Source organism: Ochotona princeps, chromosome 6 (assembly GCF_030435755.1).
Source record: "Ochotona princeps isolate mOchPri1 chromosome 6, mOchPri1.hap1, whole genome shotgun sequence".
In the NCBI taxonomy this organism is placed as follows: domain Eukaryota; kingdom Metazoa; phylum Chordata; class Mammalia; order Lagomorpha; family Ochotonidae; genus Ochotona; species Ochotona princeps.
In genome coordinates, this window is record NC_080837.1 from 3307350 (window position 1) to 3320171 (window position 12822).

General features: G+C 56.9%; 1 protein-coding gene across 1 annotated transcript; it reads left to right on the top strand.

Moving 5' to 3' along the window:
• The first annotated feature begins 1804 nt into the window (after positions 1-1804).
• Positions 1805-10429, top strand: TBC1D21 (TBC1 domain family member 21). Its single transcript, XM_004594642.3, has 11 exons — positions 1805-1895; positions 4329-4436; positions 4570-4673; positions 5180-5274; positions 5831-5941; positions 6183-6283; positions 8037-8133; positions 8363-8463; positions 9434-9550; positions 9772-9855; positions 10271-10429. The coding sequence occupies exons 1-11, from the start codon at positions 1836-1838 to the stop codon at positions 10301-10303; spliced, it is 1011 nt and encodes a 336-aa protein (XP_004594699.2). The 5' UTR covers positions 1805-1835; the 3' UTR covers positions 10304-10429.
• Positions 10430-12822: the final 2393 nt, after the last annotated feature.

Below are 12822 nucleotides of genomic sequence, written 5' to 3' on the forward strand. Positions count from 1 at the left end.
TCTCAACTCTGAACATAGGAGCAGCCTGCGGGGGGAGGAGAATAACCCCCTTCTTTGAGAAAGCAACCAGCGCTGGTGCAGAAATGTGCTTCCACTGGGCTTGGAGTTCCAGCTCAGGGTATGAGTGGAGCACTTACAGACCTCCTTCTGTCCCTGCTGGAGCCCAGCTGCTGGTCACCCGAGGCTTCATTTCAGGTCCTTGGTGGGCATCCCAGGGGAGGTGCAGGGGCAAGTAAGTCCTGGGTACTTGATGCTCCTGGAGGCGCTGCCCGTTCCTTCTCCCGGGGCTCAGGTTGTATAAGTAAAGTGTTTTCTCGTCTCATGAAAAATTCATTTTGGAGCGGTTGCGCTTCCGAGAGGCAATTAGCCGTGACGTCACTTCTCTCCATTAGCGTCCCCGCTGTCTATATTCCAGCTCACTCTCCCACCTGCTTGGCGAGCTGTCCCCTCCCGCATGCTCCAGGCTGGAACTGAGGAATAACCTCTGGGGACAGAGCTAAGACAGACTTCCTCCCCCTCACCCCCTCCCGCTGTGAGAGCATAGTTCCCACAGCCAGCAGGAGGCGAAGAGGTGAGCCTGATGGGCTAGTGGGCTTGGGGAGGGTGGTGGTGGGGAGAGCAGGTGCCTGTGGGGAGGCTTCTTGTTCCCTATGTCCTGGTCGGGTGGTCCAGGGAGAGGAATGTGGCATCTCTGAGCTACTGCTGTCCACAGTGTTCACAGCTGACATGCCCACAGGAGGGCACCTCACAAAGCTCGTGATATGCAGAACTCAAAGGTAAGTTTATGCTGATGCAACAAAAGAAAACTGGGAGACTCTCACTGCAGTGTAGTACGTTAAGGCGCCGTCCGCAATGCCGGTGCTGGTGTGAGTCCTGGTTGGTTTGCTTCCCATCCACCTTCCTGCTCATGCAGCTGGCAGGCAATGGAAACGGGTCCAACTGTTTGGGCCCCCGCCACCCGAATGGGAGACCTGGGTGGAGTTCCTGGTTCCTGGCTGATACAGCCCTGGCTGCTGCAGGTATGTGGGGAGTAAACCATTGGCTGGGAGACCTCTCTCTCTCTCTCTCTCTCTCTCTCTCTGTCACTCTCCTTTTCAAACACACAAAAAAACAAATTCGATTTTTAAAAAAAAGTCTAAATGGGCCTGGTGGGATGGCTCAATTGGCTAATCCTCCTCTTGCATACACTGGGATCCCATATGGGCGCCAGTTCATGTCCAAACTGCTCCACTTCCCATCCAGCTCCCTGCTTGTGGCCTGGGAAAGCAGTAGAGGATGACCAAAGCTTTGGGATCCTGCAACTGTGTGGGAGACCTGGAAAAGCTCCTGGCTCCTGACTTTGGATCAGCTCAGCTCTGGCTGTTGTGGCCACTTGGGGAGTGAACCGGCAGACAAACCTTTCTCTCTGTATCTCCTCTCTGTGAATCTTACTTTCCAATAAACATAAATAAATCTTTTTCAAAAAAAAAAAACTAACCTCATTTCTTCCAAATTCACCCCCCACCCTGCCCATCCCACCTTTAGGTGAACAAGACGGTGGGGCCCTAAGCTGCAGGATGTGTGTGTGTGTGTGTGTGTGTGTGTGTGTGTGTGTGTGTGACCTTTGGGATGCTCCGAGGTTACAAGGCCATTGTGACGAGAGTTCCGGGGACCTTGTGACACGTCGCTGACTGGCTCTAAGCACAGTGGCAAGTTGAAGAGGCCTGTTTCCTTTTGGGAATTCAGCTCATCCCCTACCAACACACGCACCGAGGAGGGCCACCAATCATTGAGCATCTCCAGGGTTCCATGTGGGCTGGAGCCGGAGGCCACCTAGCAGACGGCCGGCAGCAGCCATGACCACCCTATCTCCGGAAAACAGCCTCTCTGCCCGGAGCTCAGCCTCCTTTATCCTGGTGAGGGCTCCTGTCCACTGGGAGGGACAGGGGCTGGGACGGGGTGCTGGGCTTGTTTTTTTTGTGTTGTGGCTAATGATTTGGGTACACTACCACCAGGTGGCAGTAATACTTCTGTAAGCAGGTGGTTCCAAACCTAGGATGAAGCAAGGTTTTTCCCTACAGAAAAAGTAAAGTGTGCGTGCTCTTTCCTCATGTATCAGCAGGGACCCTGGGGCATGGCACACCTACTAACAATTTGCGAGCCCCAGTACCTTTGTTCACCCCCTTTTGCTGCCTGTACAGCATGTGATTTTAAGCAATGCTTTTCATCTTCAGTGACAGGGAGTTGTATGTTTCTTCTGTTCACTGGCCATCTCTAGGCCCGCTTATCACCCTCCACCACCACCACCATCTCACCGCTGGAGCCCTCTGACCCCAGCACCCATGAGCACTAGGCCCACAGCTCAGCAGTGACATTGGCTGTGCGACTGCCTGGCCTCCATTTATGGATCTGCACAGGGGTTAGCAGTCACACCCACCCACAAGTGCCTGTGAACATCAAAGTGAGTTCATGCACACAGGGACACAAGGTGCTTCAAACAGCACTGCACAGTCATGTGCTGTTGGTACTCACTACAAGAAAATACAATGCGCTGACTTCAGAACTGATCTCTCTCTCTCTCTCTCTTTCTTTCAGATTGACTTGTTTAACTTAAAAACCACAGTTACTGGGCCCAGCGTGGTAACCTAGCAGCTAAAGTCCTCACCTTGCACCGAGATCCCATATGGGCGTCGGTTCTAATCCTGGAAGCCCCGCTTCCCATCGAGCTCCCTGCTTGTGGCCTGGGAAAGCAGTTGAGGACGGCCCAAAGCCTTGAGACCCTGCACCTGCGTGGGAGACCTGGAGGCGGCTCCGGCCTCCTGGCTTTGGATTGGCGCAGCTCTGGCTGTTGTGGCCGCCTGGGGAGTGAACCAATAGGTGGAAGAGCTTCCTTTATGTCTCTCCTCCTCTCTGTATACCTGCCTTTCCAATAAAAATAAATAACAATAATAAAAGAAAACCGGAGTTACTGAGAGACAGACAGAGAGATCTTCCATCTGTTGGTTCACTCCCCAAGTGGCCACAATGGCCAGAGCTGAGCCAATCTGAAGCCAGGAGCCAGGAATTTCTTCCGGGTCTCCCACACAGGTGCAGGGTCCCAAGGCTTTGGGCTGTCCTCTATTAGTTTCCCAGGCCACAAGCAGGGATCTGGATGGGACGTGGAGCAGTCTGAACATGAATTGGTGCCCTTTTGGGATCCTGGCACATGCAAGGCATGGCTTTAGCCATTGAGCCTTTTCTCTGGGCTCCTTCCACTGCTTTTTGAAGCCATAAGCAACGAGCTAGTCAGCAAGTGGAGCAGTTGGGACTTGAGCCACAGCCCATATGCTGGCAGTGCAGGTGGAAGACTAGCCTGATATACCACCAAGCTGACCCCTCAGAACTGAAATTCTTCCAGTGTCTACCACGTTTCATGCCTTAGACTTCTACCAAGGCCTTGTTGTTTTCTTTTTTTTTTTAAGATTTTATTTTATTTTTATTAGAAAGTCAGATATACAGACAGGAGGAGAGAGAGAAAGATCTTCCGTCCAATGATTCACTCCCCAAGTGAGCACAACGGCCAGTGTTGTGCCGATCCAAACCCAGGAGCCAGGAACTTCTTCCAGGTCTCCCAGACGGGTGCAGGGTCCCAAGGCTTTGGGCCGTCCTCGATTGCTTTCCCAGGCCACAAGCAGGGAGCTGGATGGGAAGCAGCTCTGCCGGGATTAGAAACGGTGCCCATATGGGATCCCGGCATGTTCGAGGCAAGGACTTTAGCCGCTAGGCCACGCCGCTGCGCCCGGCCTTGTTGTTTTCTATAGCATTTGTTTTTACCTGCATTAGATGGGAAAGGTCCTGTTTCTATACATCCCAAAATCTTCAATGCAAAAATAAAAGTTTTCCTTTCCTGTGTCTTTACATCTAGCAAGTCAAAATGAAGATTAAAAGCAGTGACTAAGCCACTGCCTGCCATGTTGGCATCCCGCAACCCTCTGCTGGTTCAAGTCCCGACCACTCTGCTTCTGATTTAGGTTCCTGCTAAGGCGCCTGCTAAGGCAGCAGCAGAGGATGGCCCAAGTGCCACCTTCGGGTCCTGCCATCCACTGGGAGACCCGGATGGAGCTCCGGGCTTCCGGCTGCTGCCTGCTCCACTCCTGATAACACATCTGTTGATGTGGCTTCTTGGGATTCCACTGCATCTCAGCCACACCTGCTCGCTAGCTGCTCTGCCCATTAAGTCACCTGTAATGGACCCCACCTGCACATGCGCACGGGCCTCTTTCTATCTGACTGGTTTTTTTTTTTTACAGGGTGAGGTGGGTCGGGGAGACAGTTCTGCTTTGCAGGTCAGCCTGACCCTGTCCTCGCAGGTAAAGAGAAAGCCGCCCATCGACAAGACTGAATGGAATAGCTTCTTCGACGAGAATGGCCAACTGGCCAAGCCCCGGGACTTCATCTGCGTTAACATCCTGGAGCGGGTGTGGTCCCTGCGTGCCTCCCTGCTCCCACGTGTGGATTGCCCTGGAGCTGGGGGTGCGGAAGGTAGGGGCCAGGGCATGTCTGGACATCCTCACACCTCCTGACCTTTCCCCTCTCCCCCCACTGTGCCAGGGTCTGCATCCCTTTGTGAGAACGGAAGCCTGGAAGTTTCTCACAGGCTACTACTCATGGCAGAGCTCCCAGGACGAGCGGCTCACCGTGGACAGCACCAGGAGGTAGGGTGCTGCCACCTGCCCCATATTCCATCTGCTTTTGAGAACGCCCCTCACTCACCTATCCCCGGGGGCAGGGAGGGGATGTTGACCTGGCCCTGCATACAGCAGGTGCAGCCAGTCCCCACCCATGCTTTCTCCTCAGCTCCATTCAGCCCAGGAGGATAATGGAATACAAAACCCCATCTCTCTCAGGACTCCGTTCTGAGCCCTAGCTGCCAGCCTTAGAACCCACTCTCCAGATAAGGAGACAGGATGAGGGCAGGAAGCTGGCACCCCCGAGGCCTGGGCCACCAAGGGGGCAACTGGGACCCAGTATTGAGCCGTGGGGCCAGGGTGCAGAGCCCGGGAGGCTGGGCTGGGCATCTGGACCAATACAGGCAGGGGCATGGCTGGACTAGGTGTCCCCTCCCCCACTGTGTCCCCCTGGCCCCAGGAGCTTCCCCAACGGTTCCCCAACTTGGGCAAGGGAGCCACCCCCTTGTTCAGCCTCAGTTCCGTTCTCCCAGGAAAAACTATGAGGCCTTGTGCCAGATGTATGAGAAGCTCCAGCCGCTCCTGGAGAATCTGCACTGCAACTTCGTGGAGACTCGGAATAGCATCAGTGAGCACGGCCAGCAGGGAGGGCCCAGTGGCAATGGCGGCAGGGGCGGCGGGGTGGCAGCTGGCGGCAGAGGCGGCAGGGACGGCAGCCGGCAGCAGAGGTGGCAGCAGGTAGCAGGGGCTGCAGGGGCAGCAGGCAACAGTAGAAGTGGTCCAATGCCCACCAGCCATGGCACATTTCCAGTGGGTCCCAGGAACTGTCCAGGCTTGGAACCCAGTCCAGCCTGAGGTAATTCCCCCACTAGGGGCCACCCTACTAGAGCTCTAGTTGGGGCTTCCTGGAGCATCTATTGCTCTGACTCTTCACCCATCTGGCCTTGACCTTAGCTGAACTTGAGCTGAACAGACAGGAAAGGGGTAGTGGGGCTTCCTGGACAAAGGAAAGGTTTAAGGGTGCAGAGAAATGCTGCCAGCTGGCAGAGGGGTGGTGAGGAGCTGAGCTTCAGGGTGCTGGTGTGCCTTTACCGCTCCTTCCCCATCCTGTGCTCCTGGGATGAGGGGAGGGGATCCACTCCTCTGTGGTTCCTGCTACTGCTCACCTGCCACCCCCGACCCAGGCTGTGACATCAAGAAGCTCTATGACAAAGACCCCCTGGGTAACGTGCTCATCGACAAGAAGAGGCTGGAGAAGGTCCTGCTCCTGGGCTACGTTTGCAACACACAGGCAGGTGAGCTGACAGCCAGGTCAGCCAGTGAGCAGGTGAACTGGGGCGCAGGTGAGTCAACAGCCAGCTGAGCTGACAGCCAGGTCAGCCAGTGAGCAGGTGAGCTTGGATGAGACAGCAGCCAGGTGAGCCAGCAGCCAGGTGAGCCGGTGGGCAGGTGAGCAGGTGAGCCCTGCACTGCCCAGCCCATCCTGGTGCACACCGAGGTGCACCCTCTGAGCCCCGGTCTCCCCCTCCACCCCAGAGTACCAGCACGGCTTCCACGAGATGGCCATGCTCTTCCAGCTGATGGTGGAGCATGACCACGAGACCTTCTGGCTCTTCCAGTTCTTCCTGCAGAAAACGGTGAGCTCTGGAGCCCTGGTTTGGACAAACAGGCATTGGGTCCAGCCACACCCTGACCACACTCCAGCCACACCCCAACCACACCCCAGCCACACTCCAACCACACCCCAGCCACACCCTCCAGCCATACCCCAACCACACCCCAGCCACACCCCAACCACACTCCAGCCACACCCCAGTCACACCCCAGTCACACTCCAGCCACGCCCTCCAGCCATGCCCCAGCCACACCCTCCAGCCATGCCCTAGTCACACCCTCCAGCCACACCCTGACCACACCCCAACCACACTGCAGCCACACCCTCCAGCCACACCCTCCAGTCATGCCCCAGTCACACCCTCCAGCCACACCCAGTCACACCCCAGTCACACCCTCCAGCCATGCCCCAGCCCCTCTCCCCCTATCTGCCCTGGGAGGCTCTCGGGAGGGCCATGCCAAACCCAGCTGAGGTGTTCTAGGGGGAAGCAGGCATGGAGTTGAGAAGGGGGTGAAATGCTGCTGGCCAGCCACCCCCCCAAGGATGGCACCTGGTCTTGCAACCGCTCCCCAGGGCCCCCAGGATGAAATCCAGTAATGTTAGAAGGCCTAACGTTACTCGGGCCCCCTCGTGGGACTTGCCTCTCGCTGCTCCTGTCATGAAGCCAGCCCTTCCAGCACATGGGGACTCAGGGATGCCCTGTGCAGTCTCTACTGCCCAGATTGGGGGGGCGGTTGAAGGCACTGATGCCTGGAGCTCCCTCCCTGGAAAACTGCTCCTCACAGCCTCCCTGAGGCTTCTAAGAACCCCCTCACTGTTGTGTCCACTCCACAACAAAGGTGCTCACTGTACCTTCCCCTGTGGTCATTGATTCTGTCCCAGCAGGGGGTGAGTGTGTGTGTGAGTTTGTGTGTGTATGCGTGCTGTGACGGGAGCCACGTTGGAGACATTTCTGTACCCCTACCACATGCACAGACACATACACCTGCCCACTCACAGGCACCTACACAGCCACCCAGGTGCACACATAGGTGAGCTGCATTCCCAAAGCTAATGGGAATCGAATTGAAGGATTAGTTTAGGGGTGGGTACGTAGCCTGGGTTAAGACACACAAGGACACCTGCATCCCATATCTAAATCTTGAGGTTGAGGCCCGGCTACTCTGCTTCCAATCCAACTTTCTGCTAATGCACACCCTGGGAGGCAGCAGGTAGGGGCTCAGGCGCCTGGGCCTCTGCTAGCTATGTGGGAGATTTGGATGAGGCTTTGGGCTTTGCCCCACCCCTGCCCTGACCACTGTGGCTATTTGGGAAGGAAACCAGCAGATGGAAGAGCTCTCTCTCTTCCTAATAGACAAAAGAAATAAATAAAAATTCTAAAAACTGTGTTTTAAATCATTTAATCTGGCTGTAAAGAAATGTTTGAAATCCATGCATTACCACAGGGATCTTCCAAAAGTTCATGGCAAATGTATGCACGTGGATGTTGAAATACTTCTGCACCAAAATGAGCCGCTGCTTCAGTTCCGTGTCCTGTCTGTGACTTCACTGCCATCCCCTGAGACCATGCTTTCTGCAGCTTCTGCAAAGAACCTGTGGGTCACAGGTTCATGGTTAGAGCAAGGGGCCCCCTCGCACACACCCAGACCCCTGCAGAGACGCTCCTGCCCAGCCTGGAAACAGAGTAGGAGCTGGCAGGGTGCAGCAGGGCTGTTTCTTCTGGCGCCCCTAGCACAGGAAGGGACTTGGTGCCTCTTCCTCCCCCATCACTGCAGGAGCACAGCTGTGTCATCAGCATCGGGGTGGGCAGGAACCTGGACATGCTGAGCACCCTCATCAGCTTCCTGGACCCTGTGTACGCCGAGCACCTGAGTCAGTGACATGCCCCGGATCAGCCCTCCAGGGCAGGCACTGGGTGTGGGGAGGAAGGATCCTGCGAAGGCCTAGGCTGCCTGGGAGAGGGAGGAAAGGTCAGGGGAACAGCCAGACAGTAGCACCCTGGACTTCACCCCTGCCCCCCCCGCAACACCCCCCTGCCAACCCGCCTCACATGGCCCTGTCTGTCCCTGACCCTGGCCTGTCTCTGCTGCTCTCCCCACAGAGGGCAAGGGCGCCGGGGCACTGCAGTCGCTCTTCCCCTGGTTCTGCCTCTGCTTCCAGCGTGCCTTCAAGTCTTTTGATGACGTCTGGAGGCTCTGGGAGGTGAGGAGCTTGAGCCCACCCTCCAGGGATAACCTCTGGAAGCTTCGAGTCCTTCCTTGCTTTCCAGAGGCTGCATGCGGCACAGAAATCTGGCTTTCATTCCGTTGGAAACCCTGCCCTCCCCATCCCATACCAGATTGTCAACTTGTCAATCAGTTAATTCATGCCAAGGATCCCTGGCCTTCTGAAAGGCAGCCAGCAGTCCAACCGTCCACTCCCCACCCCCAGGGTCACATCCCACTCTCATTCTCCTGCCGTTCCAAAGAGCTGGCTGTTCCTACCTGGAGAGGATCAGACCGTACCTCCCCCCCTGGTACACACGCACACACGCACACACCACCACCACCACCACCACCACCACCATCAAGGACACCTGTAGCCCTTTGAGCGCAATTGCCAGGACCACCAGCAGATGGAGCGGCATGACTTCCTTCCATCACTGCCCTGCCCAGGGCCTGTCTGTCATCTGGTATACCATCTGTCAGCTCTCACCTGCTGGGCCTCCTGGTCTCCATGCCCAAGTCCACAGCCACCCGCAGGCCTTGGTGGCGCCCTGGAATGCTGAATTCCCAACAACCCTTGCTTTGTCTTTCCCTGTCTAGGTCCACAGTAGCGAATGCCATGGCTGAGTGAGGGAATGGGTGGGTGGGTATATATATGGATGGATGGGTGGGTGGGTGGTATGTCGGTGGATGAATGGGTATGTGGACGGTGGATGAATGGATAGGTGGATGGGTAGATGGATGGACGCATGGATGGGTGGATGAATGATTGATGGATGGATATATGAATGGTTGGACGGGTGGATGTGTGTGGATAGATGGATGGATGGATGGATGGGTGAGTGGATGGGTAGGTGGCTGGATGGATGAATAAGCAGTGAGGCCCTTGCTTGGGCTCGGGGAGCTTGGCACCCTCAGGTCACCCCCAGTCTTGGGCTGCAGGGCCTAGTTGAAATACCCCCCCTCAGGTTCTGCTGGCAGGAAAGCCATGTAGGAACTTTCAGGTGCTGGTGGCCTACAGCATGCTGCAGATGGTGCGTGAGCAGGTGCTGCTGCACAGCATGAGCGGCGACGACATCCTCCTGGTGAGTGCCCACTGGAGCCCCAGGGAGGATCCACAGGGTCCCCACCATGGAGCTCTACACCCAGGGGCCCTGGGCAGGACGGCTGCAGCGACCCCAGGAGTTCTACCCCAAAGCACAAGGGAAGCCAAGAGGTTGTCATGCCTCAGTTAACCAGCAGGTGGCCCAGGTAACAGCCCACAATGCACAGAACACCTGTCCTGATCTGCTCCTCTTCCCGCCAGGCCTGCAACAACCTTGTTGACCTTGATGCTGATGAGTTGATCTCTGCTGCCTGCATGGTTTATGCTGAGCTCATCCAAAAGGAGGTGAGTTGCCCAGGGAGCTCTCCTCCTCTTCCTCCTCTCCTCTCCTCTCTCCTCTGCTTCCTCCTCCTCCATCTCAGCATCCCCCTGACCTAACCCATGGCGGGTGCACCCAATCCAGACCTGGCATTTGTGCCAGGTTCTCAGCCTCCAACCTGTAGAAATTGATCTGTGAAATCTTCTCCCTGTTGGCTTGTGTGTGTCACAGGCCCGTCCCCCTTCAGCAGGCTGCACTTCCTAATATTAAGGCCCTTACCCCTCCCCCATTCCCTGTGTGCATCCAGTGGGGTCTGGGCACCCACAGGGTTCAAGGGGAGGTGGCCAGCTGGGTAGGTGCAGTGAGGAATGAGGGCAGCAGGCCAGCGTCTCCTGCCTTGCACCTGCTAGAACCCGTCTCTCCTTCCTCCCCTCTCCCTAGATTCCTCAGCCGCTGAAGGATTTCCTTCTCTGATACGGAACGGATCATGGAGGATGGATGTGCTCCGTGGGGACAGAGGAAGACGCTTCCTCAGCCGTGGGGTCAGGACAAAGTCCTCCAGAGCTCAGGGCAAGGAAATAATACAGCGCAAAAGAAGCAGCCTCTGCAGTGGTGGCTTGTGGTGGGCGATGTGGGGCTAAGGCAGGGTGGGTGATGAAGGAGAGATGCCTGTGGGGAGAAACGACCCCTTGGGAGGCTGGGGGTGGGGGATCAGAGGCTGGGGGCTGGGCTGAATGGTCAGCTACTTGTCCCCCACCGAGCTCCATGGCTGCAAGGCATCCACAATGACAAGCAAATGCTTAAGGGAAGGACCAGTGCTGGTCCAGGGAGGAGAGTCTGGCTCCTGCTCCACCCCTCCCACCGCTGCTCCCTTAACTCCTCATCATCCTCTCTGAGTTTCCCATCCCCTGCCCCTGGCTCCCTGGTGGGACAGGGCCCAGGCCCCTGGCTCCCTGGTGGGACAGGGCCCAGACCTCTGTGGCCAGCAGGTGGCTCATGTCTCCCCAGCTCCTACTGTCAGCTTCCAAGCCTGCTTTGTCATGGCACCTTCTTCTCAGCCCACAGATGGAGCTGAACAGTACCTGTCTCCCCAGGCTAAGGCACAGCCCACATCCCACCCCTGTCCAGCTGCTAGAGGAGCCTCCTGAGGGTGAATGCCAAAACTGCCCCCCCACCTCGGTTACTCAGCACCTCCCACCCCTACCTGGCGGCTTGTCAGTCCCCAGAGTTCAAGTGAAGATGTGAGGTCAGAAGTGCCACCATTGCTTGCCCCACAGGCCACAATCGAGAACTGTCCTCACGCAACTATGTGCCACCTGCAGCCAGCCTGAGTTTCTTCCCTTGGAGCACCAACTTACATACATTTATTTGTTTAAAAGGCAGAGTTACAGATAGAGATCTTCCATCTGCTGGTTGACTCCCCAGATGGCTGCAATGACAGGGGCTGGGCCAGGCAGAAGCCAGGAGCTGGGAGCTTCCTTTTGGTCTCCCACGTGGGTGCAGCAGCCCAAGGACTTGAGCCACCCCCAGGCTGCTTTCTCAGCCCATTAGCAGGGAGCTGGATGGAACTGGAGTAGCCAGGATATAGGCTGGGTTATAAACCCCCCCAGGGTGCACAGCAGGGGTCTGATAGGGGTAAGGGTGGACAGGGCTGGGTTAGGCTGACCAAGGCCTGGGTCAAGCAAGGGTCTGAGACCCCCAGGGCAGGGAAGATGCGGGGAAGACTCACCTGAGGTCTTACAGCAGGTGGGCCTTGGCCTAGCGGACAGCAGTGACCACACCGGGGAGCCCAGCACCCTGAGTGCTCCACTGGGCCCCCCTGCACCTCTCCAGGGCTCACCTCCGCACCTTAGGGCCCTTCCACCGAGTGAGTTTATAATTAAGCTTCCAAGTTAATTTCTGAGCCTGTGTAGAAAGGAATCTCTTTAGGGAATTCATAAGCATCCAAGTCCTCAGAGGCAGTGACAGTGATGTCACCTATGAGGGCTGGGGTCAGAGCCAATACGATACAAATATATACAACCATTATGCAAATAAGGGCAGCCCCCACTCACGGCCCCCATCCCTCAGCCAGGCATCAGTTGCCTCCTCCTAAGCAGGTGTGCGTGAGGAGGAGTTTCCAAGGAAGGGCTCCAAGTTCAATGCCAGGTACTCAGCTTTGGGAAGAGGCTGGGGGGCTGGGGCGGCGGCCGCAAATTCAGTCCATCCAGCTTCAGCTCAGAGAGCTTGCAGCCTTGGGGAAAGACACCCCGGGATGCCCCTACGCCACATTATTCTGCAGCGGCCGGAGAGGAGCCTGCAGTGTACATAATGGCCTGCAGAGGGCGCGTGCCCCCACGCCAAGCACAGCACCGGCGGTTGGCCAGCAGGCACCTGCAGTGGGGCTGCCATTGCCTCAACCCTGACGAAAAGTGTAGTGGCTTGCAGGCATGCTCCGCTTCCTCTCGTCCAGTTCTGGAGGCCAGAAGAGAGCCAGGATCAGCCGCACCGGGTTGACGTTGCAGTGTGGGCAGGGCTGGCGTCCTCTGGGCACCCCCCACCCCAAGGGTTCTGTCCCTCTGCTTGTCTGCTTCACTCCTTGATGCTTGCCCTGTGCCTTCCCGCCTCCTCCCTGCAGGCCCGTAGGATTGCATTAGGGCCCACCCATGCCTCAAGCCACCCAGGGCTGAGTCCCATCTCAACACCTGCACCTTCATCACACCTTCCCCTTGGCCCTGGCCCTGGAGAGCAGCACTCACAGGTGCTGGGCTCAGGATGAAGTTCTGAGAAGGGAGGCCACTTCTCAGCCCTCCATATCCAGGAGCCCAACCTAAGCAGCCACCAGCCGCTTACTGTGCCACCTGTCACTGACACCCCTCACCTTATCCCTTCCATCTCCAGGGGCCACAGAGCCCCCAGGCCTAGAGTGCGTGGTATCAGGGAAGGCCAGGATCGACTAGAAGTCTTTGACACACGGGGGTGCTGGCTTTGCTTTCGTCTACCTAGTCGTCCTC